This window comes from Cygnus olor, chromosome 27 (assembly GCF_009769625.2).
Source record: "Cygnus olor isolate bCygOlo1 chromosome 27, bCygOlo1.pri.v2, whole genome shotgun sequence".
In the NCBI taxonomy this organism is placed as follows: Eukaryota; Metazoa; Chordata; class Aves; order Anseriformes; family Anatidae; genus Cygnus; species Cygnus olor.
The window spans coordinates 5,111,881-5,127,205 of record NC_049195.1 but is presented as its reverse complement, the minus strand read 5'-3'; the positions used below and the strand labels follow the sequence as shown (position 1 = coordinate 5,127,205).

The 15,325-nt window shown below is 49.1% G+C and overlaps 1 protein-coding gene across 7 annotated transcripts in view; it reads left to right on the top strand.

The window, feature by feature from the left end:
• Positions 1–15,325, top strand: part of NSD3 (nuclear receptor binding SET domain protein 3) — a 43,083-nt gene that overhangs the window by 2,504 nt on the left and 25,254 nt on the right. For 3 of the 7 annotated variants that reach the window (XM_040538555.1, XM_040538551.1, XM_040538557.1), the window contains exons 2-7: positions 4,241–4,968; positions 8,497–8,565; positions 9,062–9,221; positions 9,652–9,806; positions 10,580–11,083; positions 11,866–11,992. In XM_040538555.1, coding sequence (XP_040394489.1) covers positions 4,285–4,968; positions 8,497–8,565; positions 9,062–9,221; positions 9,652–9,806; positions 10,580–11,083; positions 11,866–11,992 — 1,699 coding nt within the window. In that variant the 5' untranslated portion in view covers positions 4,241–4,284. The other 4 variants (XM_040538552.1, XM_040538553.1, XM_040538556.1 and 1 more) reach the window with 4 other exon arrangements.

Below are 15,325 nucleotides of genomic sequence, written 5' to 3'. Positions count from 1 at the left end.
TACTTGGAATAATTTCCTGTACTTGAAATAATGGAATTGCACTCTTTCTCTCTCTCTCTTTTGGGTGAGTTCCAGTGTCATAGCAGTGCCGCGTCTGTCACAGGTCGTATCTGGAAGCTGGATGCTCACCGGAGGGGTCTGGCGCCGTAACTTAACAGTAGTAGCTGTTGGAGTGAGGGAGATGGGAGCTGCTCGAAGTGCTGCGCCGTGAGCCCAGCACAGACCGCTGCAAGTGGCTTCCACTTGTGCTCGTAGGCGGCGTCCCCCTGGCAGGGCAGCCTGGGTTGGACGGGAGCCTGTCGTTGGTGTTCCGGTGGCCGTGTTCTGTGTTAGAGCTTGAGAGGCTTTCGCAGAGCAATCCTTCCTTAGGCTCCTGAGAGCCCCGCACGGTGGGGATCCGTCGTGCTGTGCGTCGGTTCCTTCAGTACCGCGTACGGCTCACGCGGGAGCAGACCGGTCCGGTTCTGGAAAGGAAGGAGGGTGCGAAATCGGGGTGCGAAGTCTGGGCGTACGAACCAGGGTTCGGGCGGAAGAAGCTCTCGATGACGCGAGCTCTGCCGGAGGAGGACGGCCACTTGTGTTTGAAGGCCACTGAGTAGCCCTTCAGTGGAGCATCGGCCCTTGCTGCTGCAGCCTGCGCAGGCAGATGACAGAGCGGGTCAGAAGCGTCCAGCTGTGAAGCGTGGGCCGGCTTCGGGGTCCGTTCTGTTCAGGTCAGCTCTGGAAAGGAATTACTTAAAAAATCAAAGCGATTTTGTTTAACTGCCAACTCTCGGTCCAATTTAAATAGCGATTTGAAGTTTGCTAACCCACAAGTGTTTTCACGTCACAAAAGAAAGGACGCTGATAACCTCCCTCCACGGCCCCGTCAGCCTGTGCCCGCGGGTGCCCGGGCAGCCCCAGGACCTGTTCCAGCTCGGGACTCGCTGTGAGGGCTGAGGAGGACCAGCCCCTGCCGTGCCCCCGTCGCGCTCTGCCCGTGCTGCGTCGGGGTCTCCCGGACGGCGCTCGGCTGGTGCCGTTGTGCCGGGGGCTGCGCAGGGAGCGGCCGCTGCTCCCCGCTAGCGAAGCGCCGTTTTTGCTGCCGTCCCCTACGTCAGCCCGAGCGAGCGAGAGAAGCTGTCCCGGCGAGAGCGCTCTGACTGCGTGCGGGTAAGGGGCGTCGCGTCGTTTCGTAGCCCCGGCGCGTTGTCGTGGCTTGGTGCTGCAGCCCTGTGACCGGGAGTTTGTCCTGTCGCTGCGTGTAACGTCCCGGAGGATAAGTAAAGCAAGGCGTCCCACTGAAACGCTGCGGGGAGCAGCCTGGTTTGTATCCCGCATCTTAGCGTGGAAGGTTTGGAGTTGCCAGTGTAATGGAAATGAAATTAAAGTTGGTTCCTACGTAAAAGACGCGGGGAAGGGTACCGTGTCTCGGGGCAGAAGCCCTTTGCTTCGGCTGCTGCGCGGTGTCGGTGCTGCTCGGAGCGAGGCGTCGGCTGCGGGCTGTACGCGCGGCTCCTGCTGTTCCTGCCCCGGTGCGAGCTCCGAGGCACAAGCTCTGTGCAGTGCAGGGAGCACTCGGGGAGCTGGGTGAGAGGCCCTGTCTCGTCTGGAAGGTGGTTATGCGGGCGGTCAGCTGCAAAGCTGGCTTCTGGGTGTCAATAACCCTCGCCGACTCGAAGACGAGGGTTTGTGGAGGTTTCTGCACCCGATGGTGTCGGCCGGATGAGGGCTGGTTGTCCTGGTCCTGGCAGCGAGGTTTTTCTGTGTGGTTTTCCCCTCTCGCTCCGTGGGTGTTTGCTCCTTAGGGAGGCTGTTCCGCGGGGTGAAGCGAGCGGTCTGCCTTGTGCTGGATGTCGCAAGGCCGAAGAACCTGCGCTGGGCAAAAACGTCTGTTAAAGGAGTTGGGATCCTTTCTCCTCCTTGTCCCGTTGTCGGGGCAGATGGAAGTCGTCCAGCAGGACCCAGAACTCATTTCCACTCTTAGTCGGGCTCGGAGCGGGAAAACACAAAGCGTAATTATTCGAGTGGCACGCGACGTGAGCAACGTTACGTTTTAATGCAGCGCAGAGCCCTGCATAGCTGCCTGCTCTCTCGGGCTGAGCTCTGCAAGGCGGTGCTTGTTGCTTGCTGCAGGTCTGGGACGTCCCTGCCGAAGTTCAGGTTCGGGGAGAACAGCCTGGAGCTGCGTTCCGGGGCTCTGGTGCTGAGCTAAACGGACGGGCCCGCTGTCAGAGCGCTGGGTAAAGGAGGAGATTGAATTCCCCCTCAAAACCCAAACTGCCAAGCTGGGTGGTTCTGACGTTTCTTACGCTGTTCCTGCTTTGTCCCTGCCCGGCCCGCGGCGGGCGAGCCGCGCGTGCCTGGAGCGCCGCTGCGGGTCCGTAAGCCGCGGCTCCCTCTTGGAGCGTTGAGCACGATGGATTGGTTCTGTTTGTAGCAACAGATAACAACAGCCTAGGGTGAAATCTCTTGCTAGTGGGAGAAGTCTGGTTGCTCGTCGCTTCGGCAGACGCGAAGCAGCGATTCATTTGCAGCTAGCGCAGGCAGTTCCTCTTCCTCTTCCTGGAACGGGCGGGGGTTTGGGGCGCTTTGGGGTGCTTTGACCTCGATAGGCAGCGCTCTCGCTGCGTGAGCCGCCCCTGCCGTCAGCAGCAACGCTTCTGTTGGGGGCTTTTGTGGCTGCAGAGAGCTGCCGCGGTTTTACTGCCACGAGATTTCAAAGTTACTGCGACTAGCAGATCCTGCTGCACGGCGGCGTGCTGTTAGGCTGTTCCCCGAAGTTGCTTAATTGCGGTGACGGATGTGCCCCCGGTTGATTGCACCGGGCAGGAGGGATGAGTCCAACGTGGATGTAACCCGAGGGTGAAGCTGACAGAACACGTAACAAAACTCTGGTCGAGTTCTTGGTGCCGCCGTAACTTCAGTTTCTCTTGGCGGTCTCTGAGGAGGGCAGTGCTGAAAACAAAACCTCGTCTGAAAACGAAGAGGTAGGGGATGGGGACGCGTCGGGAGGGCGAGACTGCCGCGGGGGAAGGGGGCCGAGTAGGTTCCTGTTGTGAGCAGTGGGATGTGTTCACGTCACGTCAAACGCTGGCCAAAAGGGCACAGTAACCCTCCTTCGTGCCCGCGCCGGGCAGAATAAATAATACAGGGCTATATTTACTTTGGAAGGGCTAAACCGACCTTGCAAACGTGTGTTTCGTACCTGTGCTTTGGGTCACTGTGCGTTTCTTCCTGCTGAACGTTGAGATTAGCTAGGTGAGTGCTGTATAAAAAGTAATAATACAGGCAAAAAGCTGGTTCTGAGCCTGCGGCTGAGGTTTGGCAGTCTAACTTTGGTTTAGTCTGACGCTGGTGTTTTAATAAGAAATGGCAAATGGAAGGAGGGGGGCGTCTGCCCCACCTGTCGTGACTCGGTGACTAACCGCGGGTTTGGGGATCCTTTGCGCTGGGGCTGCTGCCGCTCGGATCCCAGTGTCTAAGCGCTGGGTGTCGGGTGTTAAAATGACGAGGGGAGGCGAGGAGAACAGCCCTCCCCTCTGCCTGTTCGGAGCCAAACGGGGCGCGCTCTGCTCTGCTTGTTGGTGAGGGAAGGGAGGGGGGAGCCCCACCTGAGGGTGCTCTTCCCTCTGAGCCGGGTCTCCCGGCAGCCGAGGTGGGACGACGTTCCCTTCAGTTGTGCCAGCGCTGAGAAAAGGCCCTGGCGTAGGCCTCCTGCCCTCCGAAGGGCTGCTCCCCAGCCCCGAATTCTGGCAGGGAGGAAGAGAAACTGTTTCTCTGTCGTTTGGGTGATCTTTGTGTCTTTCCTGGCATGTTCAGCTTGCAGCGACTGTGGTGTCAAGAGAACGTGGTGTCTTCTGCGCGTCTGAGACCGGATCGAGGCCCTTGTCCTACCGCTTTGCGGTACAGTAACGCTTCCCAGCGTCACGCTAGGAGGGCTCTGCAGAGTGGTTTGAATTTAGGCACCATTGTTCTGACTTCGTAACGGTTGGGCTCGTAGTTCTCAAGCATTTGTAGGTGCTTATATCATTTCTTAAATTGTCTTGGAAAAGAAGGAAGCGGATATGTGAGAAAGCTGCTCTGCAGCGATGTGCAGGGGGCCCTTTTCTGGTAGTACCAGTCCTGTCCGAGTGCAGGAGCAGCTTGCTTCTGGAGGGAGGGGGGAGCCTGGTCTTCGGGTCGCTTTTTTCAGCGCTGCAATCTGCTCAGTTGCTGCCTTCTAACGCTGACTTCCCATTTCCCTTCTCCCTGCCTGCAGGCCCTATGAGAAGAAGGGAAAGCTGAGGATGCTGGAGCAGAACAATGGATTTCTCTTTCTCTTTCATGCAAGGGATCATGGGAAACACAATTCAGCAGCCACCTCAGCTCATTGACTCAGCCAACATCCGCCAGGAGGATGCCTTTGATGCCAGCAGCGACATTGCTGAAGACGGCGGGCAGACGCCGTACGACAGCGCCCTGCAGCAAGGCTTCCCGTACCCGACGCCCACGGCGGAGGAGCTCCCGCCCCTCACGAACGGCTATCCCCCCGCGATCAACGTGTACGAGCCTCAAGCCAAGTACCAGGCCTACGGCCAGTATCCCAATGGCTCAGCCAACGGCTTCGGTACAGTCAGAAACTTTAGTCCCCCGGAGTACTACCAAACGGAAAACTCTAACGCGAGGCCGCATGAAGTTCTGGAAAAACCTCCCCCTCCCCAGCCGCCACCTCCGCCGCCACCTTCAGTTTCACAGACGGGGATTCCAAAGAAGACTGGCTCACCAGAGATCAAACTGAAAATAACCAAAACTATCCAGAACGGCAGGGAATTGTTTGAGTCCTCTCTTTGTGGGGACCTTTTAAATGAAGTACAAGCGAGTGAGTATGCTAAGGCGAAACATGAAGGGAGAAAAGAGAAAAGGAAAAAAAGTAGCAAGCATGACTCTTCCCGGTCGGAAGAGCGCAAGTCGCACAAAATTCCAAAACTAGAACCAGAGGAACAAAATGTAAGTGGAAAAAGAGTTTCAGACGTCTGTGTACCTGGTACTGTTGATGGAGTGTGCATCTCGAGCAGTGTTTTTCCTTGCTTCTAGGTGTATGAGTACTGAAAGTCGCGAGGCCGTGCTTACTTGTCAGATGCTCTATATTAGGTTGCTAGGAACCGTGTCTGTAGAGCGACAGAGTTGTGGTGAGAAGCCTACGAATGAAAAATAAACGTTAGAAAAGTTTATTTAATGCTTTTCAATGTTAGTCCTTTAGCATGTTCAGAGCTGGCTACGCTGTGGACAGTACTGGAGGTTGGAGCTTTTGACCCAAAGCACGCAGGTATACGCAGTTCCTAAAGCTGCCTTTCGAAGTAAAGCTGGGTGGTTCTGTGGGAATTCGGGGTACCGGAGTATTCATCACCGCAGCTTTCAAATGTCGTAGGAGCAGTCTGATTTCCCAGAGGAAACAATCATCTGCTTCTCCAAAACACAAATGTGCAAATCCACCCTACAGCACCGTAGATACTCCCTGGTTTTGTGCGGTATCTGACCGTGCTTTGTGTGTGACTGGTGTTGACCACGGACATGAATTTTTGGTAGATGTTTCCATATTGTGATGATGTACTACAAACCGGAGCTGTTGATGTAGCGCATGCGGAAGTCAGTAGAAATCAGTGCTCCAGGCAGATCAGAAATACCGGGTGCCTCAGCAAACTTTCAGAAATGTCAATGTGCATTGCCATGTTTTGTAATAGGGATGTTCGTACGGGGGAAATGTGTACGGGGGTGTTCCAACTTAGGTTCCAGGAGGCAGAGGCACAGGCTGCTGCCCTTTGGTCCTCTCGGCCTTTTTCGTTTCCTCAGTCTCTTAAGCCACTTCATTGCTTCTGTTCCCTTTCCTCTTGCTCATTGCTGCCAGCTCCGTGACGCCGGTTTCTGTACGTCCCAGCCTGGAAATGCCGGCTGCTTTTGGTAGGCCTGGGGGGAGATCCCGCGCTCTGGATCAGGGCTCTGAGCTGGTATGGCAGGTTCATACGCTTGATTTACTGTTATTTACTTTTAAACGTGTTTATTTTAATGGAAGACCTGCTGATTTGGCCCCTCTCTTGCCAGGAATATTTGCAGATTTAGAGCTGCTGAGCAGGTAGGCAGAGTTCTTCCAGGGGTCAGCTTGGTGAGGTAGCAGGACCTCGAGCTTCTGGTTTATTTGGGCCTGGTGAAGTTCGGTGAGATTTAAGGATAAACAAACAGACAAATAAATAAAGCGACCCGAACTGGAAATGGACTGTCCAACTGAAATGCAAGCAAGTCCTCCCGGACTGCCTTTGTGACCTCCTTGCTGTGCAGGCGGTGCTGAGGGCCCTCTCTGGGGGCTGTACCGGCGCCGTGTCCGGCGGCGGGGTGGCAGCTGCCCTCCAGCAGCCCCGGCCTTGTACCTGCACAGAGGTAGGAGGGGGCTCAGTTCCCACAGCCAGCTCTCGGCGCCCCGCTGAGCCCCTTTCTGTTCCTGCGCTGCTCGTCTGCCTGCCCTTTGCTGCCGCGATGGCACGCTGCCCCCCCCAAAACTTGGGCTTGAACCTGGGTGCGCGCGGTTCTTTCGGAGGTGAGTCGGAGGCAGCCCCTTACCCCGGCTTTCTGCCCTCTTCTCCGGGCTTCGGCCGCCCCCGCGTCAGGCTGTCGGCTCTGCCCTCTTCTGCTCTGCCTCTTACCAGGGACGGGCTCTGCTCTTGTACATCCCTCTGCCCGGCCCTTTGGCTGCTCTTCTCGTAGTCCGCAAGCGGGGTTGGCGCAGAGGGCGTGATCAGGATGTGATCTTCGGTCTTGTTGCTGTGCTGACTTCCCCAGACCGAACTAAGCCTTTGCCTCTAAGATTCCCAGCTCCTAGCTGTGTGCTCTCTGTGTCATCCCGGGCTCACAAAAATCCGAGCCGTGCTTTTGTCCGCCTGGAAGCTTCTGTTTCCCTTCCTAAAGGCACTGCTGCTCTCTCGTGTTACTCACCTGGGTTTCGGACAGCCGGAGGGATCGCAGCGCTGCTCGACGTGAGCAGGGCTCTGTGCAGGTGGTTTGCAGCGAATTGTCCTCGTGCAGTCCCAGTTTCGTCCTCCCACCATTTTGTTTTACACTGTATGATCTTGTCTTCGTGCACATTCCTGATGTATACTCGCGTGATCGTTTGGTATCGATGGTGTGAGACTTGTAAATTAAAATCGTCGTGGTAGGGACAAGCAGAACTCCTGCTGGAGCTTTCGCTGCTCCGTGCTTTGGGACTCAGCAGTTAGCTGAAAGCAGGGTGGCGTGCAGTTGTTTCCTCCTCCTGGTGCTGCAATCTCAGCGCAAACCCACTGATTGTGGGAGAGTGTTTGCACGGGGAATGCTGATTGGAAATGAAAATGTCATGCAAACATTGTTGAACTTTAAGCTGTGAGTATTTGTTCTAAGAAGAAGTTGTTCTGCGAGCAGCCGGAAGCTCGCAGCGCGTTGTGCAGGCTTCCTGCGCAGCCAGCCCAGCTCTTCTGGCGGAGGCGAGGTTTCCACGAGCTCACGGCAGGGGAAGGAGGGCAGGAGTCAGCGCCGCGCGCTCCTGGGCCAGGCAGGAGTGATTTCTGCCCAGCTAACTCGATGTGCTTGGTCTTAACGATTGTTTTCTGTGGGCTCTGAATGGCATTCTGACCCGCGCCAGAGCCGACCTGAGTTGTCCCGCTGGTGACGCGTTTCCTGGCCGAGCCGAAGCGAGCAGTGGTGCCTGACGCGGGGTCTTGGCTTTACACGAGCTAGGTGTAATCTGGATTAGCAGCACCGCTTGTTTCCCGCTGCATGACTCCGACTCCTCTTTCTGCTTTTCCCTGAGCCCTTTGGCTGACGTCTCTGCTGCGGGCTCTCAGTCCCGTTGGGAGGTGGCAGCCCGCCTCTTACCTCCTGCCTTGTCCCAGCGCCCCTCTGCCCCGAGGGCTCCTGCCAAGCCCCTGCAGCCCTCCTCCGCAGGACAGAGGGCGTGTGCTCCTCAGCCTGGCTTGTAAACGCCCTCGTAGGTCTTTTGTCGCCGTTCTCTGATCCCCCAAACGCTCGTCAACTACATGCAGTCCAACGCAGATTTTTCAGTTTCCATATTGTATCTTTAATACGAGTTTCGTCACGCACTTTTTGCAAATAACTGGTATGCAGTGAGACTCGCCGTGTTCCTGTGGATCTCCTTCATCTGTCCTTCTCTGCTGCTTCGAGCTGGTGCATTGCTTTAGGTGGGAAGTTAGCTGGGTTTGCTACCGCTGAGTGTTTTTCTGTCACCTGGTACAGCAGAGCACTGTTCTATGGAGGTGTGACGGTAATGTAAATAGCGGAGAGGGGAAGAGGCATTTGGTTGTGATGCTGCTTTTGTTTTGAACTGGGAATAAGGAATCATCATACTTCTGTTTTCTGGGTTCATAGTTGCTTTTCTCTTTGCTATTTATTTCTAGTTTGGTTTCATTAGTATGCTTTTTTTGGTTTTACTGCCCCCTTATCTTGTTTGTGTTTATTTTCCTTTTTTCCTCCTCGTTGTTACCCATGTCCTAGAGACCAAATGAGAGGCTTAGCATGCTATCAGACAGACCAAGAGAAGATGCACTGTTGGAGGAAACCCCGGTTAGTACACATACTAATTAACGCTTTCTGAACTTCCATTGTGTTACTGTTTGTGTTCTAGTTACGATATGGGTACTTTAATTTGTCAAATAAATCAGCGGCCATTTTTTTAAATGCTTGTTAATCACTACTGCATCAAAACGTCTCTTGTACTGTATTGATCATTTTATTCTAAAAGTGACGTTCATAGTCAACTTACAAAGCAGAAACTTATTTTTTTATTTTTTGTTTGGTCTGTCTTGTTTTGCTTTGGTTTTTAGGTTGTTTTTTGTGGCGGGCTGTTGTGGTTTGGTTTGTTAGTGACTATCGTGTGTAAATCCTAGCTGTATGCAAGTCCTTTGTGTCGTGTTTTTCAGAAATATCTATCTCACATTAGATTATCAAACCCCAGCGATACCCAAGAGAAAAATAACAAAACCCTGTGGATAGCGTGTGTATATCTGCAAGTGCATCAAGTTGTCTTCCGTGGCTGCTAAGCTTGCGTTGTTCTTTGTAGGTCCAGCAGTTCTTGCCTTCTCTTCCAACACAAGTCGCCCATGACATCAAGTTTCAGGTTGGCGATCTGGTTTGGTCCAAGGTGGGAACGTACCCATGGTGGCCTTGCATGGTCTCATGTGATCCACAGCTTGATGTTCATACCAAAATTAACACAAGAGGTAAGGGAGGAAGATCACTGCTAGAGTACCTCAGGTGTCTGTAGTTGTTCCTTTATTAAAAATCTCGTCTTTGAACTCCCGTCGTGGGATGGATTCTGCTTGTTTGTATTCTGAACTGGACTGTTGCTGCAATGCACAAAACTAGCGCTTTTTAAGTTACCTCTGCAAACGAGCCTGTGCCAACCGTGCTGGTGCACGTTTCCCAAGTCAGTGCGTTACAAGAAGACGCTAGTAAGTGTGAGCGCATTCGGGGTGGGCAAGGTACACTCAACTTCCCGTCTTAAGCTGCTCTGAATCTAGGCCTGTCGTACTTCTAGACGTAGCTAGGTATTTCCAACTGCAGCAGCAGAGTGATGTGGAGTAGGAGAGTGTAAGCTAAACACAAAAAGTGGTGTTAATAAAACTGCTGACTAGAATTTCTCAATTTCAGGTGCCCGTGAATACCATGTTCAGTTTTTTAGCAACCAGCCGGAGCGGGCGTGGGTGCACGAGAAGAGGGTTCGAGAGTACAAAGGACACAAACAGTATGAGCAGTTATTGGCAGAGGCTGCTAAGCAAGCCAGCAACCACTCTGAGAAACAGAAGGTATGGTGAACACAAACTGTAGAAGAACATTTACGGTGCCTGTGAAAGTGAAACTCATATGGGTGCAGTTCTGAAACACTGCAGTACTTTACTATGTAAAGGGTTGTCTGCACTCACGAAGATACCCAAAATGTTTCCATGCTCCTCCTTTTCCATGTGAAATTTTGGTAACTTAACTTTGTCTGTTCATCATGACAGTTGTCATCCTGGGCACTGGAGATGATTTTACATCTCTGTCAGAAAATTAAATAAAAACAACGTCTGTGTGTTCACTATTAACCGGTTCTTTGGAAAATACATAATTTAAAGGACACTCTTCCAGCCCCTGCTACTAGTGCATATGTCCTTCTCCATTGCTGTATTTGAAATGAAGTGTTAGTTACAGCCATTATTTTCTGCGTAGATGGACTACTTGAGTCAATATTTATGCTAATCAAAATATTGATGTGGAAAGGAAAGGATGTTTATGGAAAAACATGGAGGATTTAAAAGTAGGTAAATCAGGTTTCATTCTGTATCCCCTAGCAGAATCGTGGGCTTGATTACTGCCTGCTCTTGTCTTTAGTGAATTTGTAATTTAGGGCAGACGCTTTTAATGGTAATGGTCGTACAATCTAGCTAGAGTGTCTGCTTGTGCCCCGAGTGGGGGAATTCACAATCTACCTTTCAAAAATGCACTGTAAATGGAGAGTAAATTTAAATTTGCTGCCTGAGAGATTTGAAGAGCCTCGGGATTCTTCAGTGTAATTAGCTGCTTGTCTTTGTTCCTTAAGATTCGCAAACCAAGGCCGCAAAGAGAGCGTGCTCAGTGGGATATTGGTATTGCCCATGCTGAGAAAGCGTTGAAAATGACTCGGGAAGAAAGGATAGAACAATACACCTTCATTTATATAGACAAAGAGCCAGAGGAGGTTTTGTCAAAAGGCAAAAAGACTGCTGCTTCTAAGTCAGAGACCAAGAAGAACCGACGTCCAAAGCCAGCACTGAACACCCAGCCAGAGCATGCCAACGTGGTAGCAGCATCGCCTTCCAGTGCGGAGTTGCGAAGACAAAGCCAGCGGAGGCAGTCAAGTGTGGAAGAGGAGGAGCCACCTCCTGTGAAAATTGCATGGAAAACTGCTGCAGCTAGAAAATCCTTACCAGCTTCAATAACCATGCACAACTTGGATCTTCAAAAATGTAACATGTCTCCAGTTGTTAAAATTGAACAGGTTTTTGCTCTTCAGAATGCTGCTGGGGATGGAAAACTCATTGATCAATTTGTTTATTCTACTAAGGTACGTGCTTTGTGTAGTGACTCCTCTTGTTCATCGTTGTCCCAAGTCTGACGTACTGTGGAGCTTAAACTTGTGTCCACTGTACTTTTACAATACACGTTTCTTTCAGTGGAGAGATCTAACAAAAGCCAATCTATGATAACAATCTTCCATTGTATTAAACCTCTAATTTCGGTGCATCCCAAAGTCTCTGGTAGTAACTACTTTGACTGTCGGCCAAGGAGCTCCCTACAGATGGTCATACTTTTGCTAATAACGTGTTCAAAATACCGAAGTTGTTTAATTCCAGCTTCCTAGTTAAAATAATTGAGCAAATCTCTGAAAATCTTAAAAGCAGTTTATTTGTGGGAAACAGATAAGATGACAAAACTGTTAATAATATATTGAAAAATAACTGCATTTTGCGTAAGACTTCTAAAATGAGTTCTGCCTCCTAGCTTCCTTCAGGTGCACAGCCGCTTCTCACAGTCAGTGTAAGGAAAAGGTTTAGGACTATTTCTCTGGCTCCTTCTTCTGCCTCTCTACCTGGAGAGTATTTATTTCATCCTAAGCATTATAGAGAAGGTAATGTTTAGAAAAGTCACCGGAATATTTTTTTTTTCCTTGTATATAAGGGGAGATTGAGAGGGATGGAAAGTTCTGCAAAGAAGCGGCTCAGTAGCACAGATCATCACGTGTATGTGTTGTATTGACGGTTTCCGTGCTGAGACTGCGGAGTAAATTAGTATGCCTGTTAGCAATAACGTATAAATAGGCTCACACAATCTTTTTTTCTTTTTAAGGGAGTTGGTAACAAAACGGAAATAAGCGTCAAAGGACAAGAAAAACTTAATTCTTCATCAAATCAGAGAAACGAAAAAGCAACAGTGCAAAATGCGTCCTCTCCTGAAACAACTCCTGGGTCAACAGGTAGGCAAAATTGCAGGGTGTCTGCGCTGTAACAAGCTAGCATTTAAACTCAAATATCAAAACTGGCGTTTTCTCATTAGGTAAAAAGGATTATGAACATATTTGTGTTTACATAACAGCTGTACCAAACCTGGCTGATAAGCACGTGATGAGCCCAGATGTTTGAGAAACACAGGATGTCTTTGTGATGGCATTTAGCTGGTTTGGCCTCTGAACTTTTAGCGTCTGCAACTTGCAGGATCCAAGTCGTCTTATGAGAAGGATGGGTGCCTTGTGGAGAGCAGATGGCAAGTTGTTTTAGAAGACAACGTAGCGGACATATGTTAGCAGAGTACTGTAAAGGCTTTTGGCACCAAATGTATGGTGACTGAGATCAAAGGAAGAGAATCTGGAAGTGGGATAGTGAGGAATGGATCTGAACCGTGATGGGTGCTTGACCAAACTTTGTTGATGAATTCCAGTATGACCTTTGTAGAGGGCAGCGATTTATTTTTTTAACTGCCTCTGATCACTCTATCAACAAAATGATGTAATGCTTGATTCTGAAGTTGTTCTAGGGGCCCTATCATAACACACTGAGTTTTGAAGTACTGTCTGAGGGAGAACCACTGAAGCAAATAATGGAGCTTGAGACTGAAAAGGGAAAGCCTGGAATAATTTGTAGTACAGGAGTAGAGAAGAATGAGAAAGGAAAGCGGATTGAGTGCTTTCTAGACTTGGAACAGAAAACCAATGCTTTTTTCATGTTTTGATTCTGATAAATAGCTAATGGGAATTCTTCCAAATGGATTGATCTCCCCACCAGCAGAAATTTCCTTCTGCAGTGTGTTCTCTCAGCATCCCCAGAAGGAGACGTACCCCTCTGGGGAAAGGATGGAGGTTCCTGAAAAGAGGCAGTTTTGAGTCATCCTAAACCAAGAGATTTTCAAGTTTCTCCTGTCACTATAGGGACTTCTATATCTCAACCACAGATTTTCTACAGTCCGTGTAAAAATCATTAACTGTTGTGTGTTTGTTAATGTGCTGGTAATAATATCCTTGGTATAGCCTCGAACATAAGTACTTCGTTTTACATTGGGTATGTAGAAGTAAATCGTAGGTTGGAGAACACAACACTGATTTCCTCTCATAGCAGGATGAGCAAATGCTCCTGGTATGGAAGGGAAAAAAATAAAAATGGAAGGCTCATTACAGTTAGCATGCCAAAAAAAAACCCAAACCGCAATGTCTTTTCTTGAGAAAATCTTATGAAGTTACTAAGTGTCACTTCTGCTTTAACTGCTTTGTTATTTCTCCCTTTCTGGACATAAAATAAATGAGACTCCAAGTCAAAAACCTCAGTCAACATGGGTGGGAACGCTGTCCTCTGCAAACTCGCCTCAGTTTCTGCACTTGCATAGCTCTTAGGTAGGCTTTCTTATACACTATTTTCTGGACTATTTTGGGACTTTACAATGCAGGCTGAGTAGTCCGGATGTTCTGGTGTGAGTGGGGTTTCCTGATGCAAGCGGGGTTTCCTCTGCTGTTGTCGACAGTGGTTCTTTTTTCCAATCTTAGTCGCTATAGTTACTTTAGCTTTTTCAAACAGTTGTTACTTTAATTGCCTTGCAGCAGGAGAGATGATCTCTGGTTTTTGGTGTTTTTTTTCTTTCTCACCTGGGAACTAAAGGCTTCACCTTCACAATGGCTCTTCAGATGTAGGGGGGTGAGAATTCTGAGCCTCTCTTTTTTCATTTTCTTAGGTTTTTTGGATACGTAAAACTCCACCTGATAACACCCTATACAGTGCATGAGCTTTACTTCAGTATACACTCCAAACAGTCACTTTCAAAGCCATTTCCAAAGTCCAGACAGTTATTGATCCCCTCTCATGGAACATAACTGCGAAGTCCTTTTTTCAAATTTAAGGTCACCGGAACTTCAGAATACCTTTACGGTAAAGTATTTTACAGAATGACTCTGGGAGTCCTTATTAATAACCTGCAGCTAGATATACACAGGTCCATAATGCCGGGAAAAGAATTCTGTAACTTGAAATCTGGTAATAAGAGAACAGCTATGAGAATTCATAGTGCCTCTGGTTTCCCCATACAGCTGAAACAGGAGTGACCTGACCTGGCCTGGCCAGTAGGGAGGTAGATTGCTGGTCTGAAGTCTGTCCTGAAACTGGATCAAAATACTCGTGAAGATGGGATAGGAGCATTGTGGAGGTGATGCACTGGATCCTCGGAGAGCAGGAAGAGGAAAAAAGTGCCTGTTATGTTAAAAGAAACTGCTTTCAGTCAACATTAGATGCACTAATTTGAGAGTTTCTCCTCTGACATAGGGCTTGTATCTTAATTCCATTAGGACAGTGAGGCAGCGTGGGGAGGAAATACATTATTGATTAAATTAACTTTCTGGTCACAGTTGCCCAAATTGACTTTTAGCTGCTTCAAAGAATTTCAGCTGAACATAAAGGTGGCAAAAGATGGCCTCTAGCTTTAGTGCTGAGATCCACAACAGTTTTGTGTGTATTGATAGGTGTAGCTCGTTAGAGCCAAAAGTTACACAGCTTCTAACATGAAGGATGTTGAGCTGAGTTACTGATAAATTATTAACAACTCCTTGCTACTATTACTTAATTTGCTGCAAAACTTGTTTCCCTCAAAGGAAAACATTATTTTCTCCCAGAAACACAGTTTTTGTAAAAACAAACAACTTTTTCAACTAGAAAGTGTACTTACTAAGGTATTCCAGAGCCATGGCATGTTACGTGCAGCCTCGAATAAAAAAAAAAAAAAAAAAAAGCTTGTCCAATTAATGAAGTTTATTTTTCTGGAGACCTGTTGAGAGTCTTTCTTTCAGTGTCTGATTGAAGCCTGTCTCTCTCTAGATATTTTATCTCCTAACAAGAAGCTGTAGGCTTACGACTTCTAACGCTGTATCTATCTTAATTACTTAATTAATAACTTCATCCCTGGTCCAACAGTTTGTATTTTTACTTGGAAGAGTACCGAGTATCTTACATTCATGTTGTCTTTAGGTAAAACACCCAAAACTGAAGAAGAGAGTAATTCTGCACAATAGATAATTGTGAAACTTCAGACTTCAGCTTTCTGTCAGCACAGCTCTAGGCACGTGCCTTGTTTCAAAACTTGCACGTGGTGTGGTGTTCAGGACATATTTCTCAGTAGGGCCTTTTGGCAGATACTGTAGCATAGAGGGACCTTCCGATTGTGCCAACCTTACTTGTCCAAAAAAAAAAAAATCATACTTTCTCTCTTGAAATAACATAATCTTCATTAATCTGAGTTTCTTTTCCATGGTAATATTTTTAAAAACTTGTTTTTC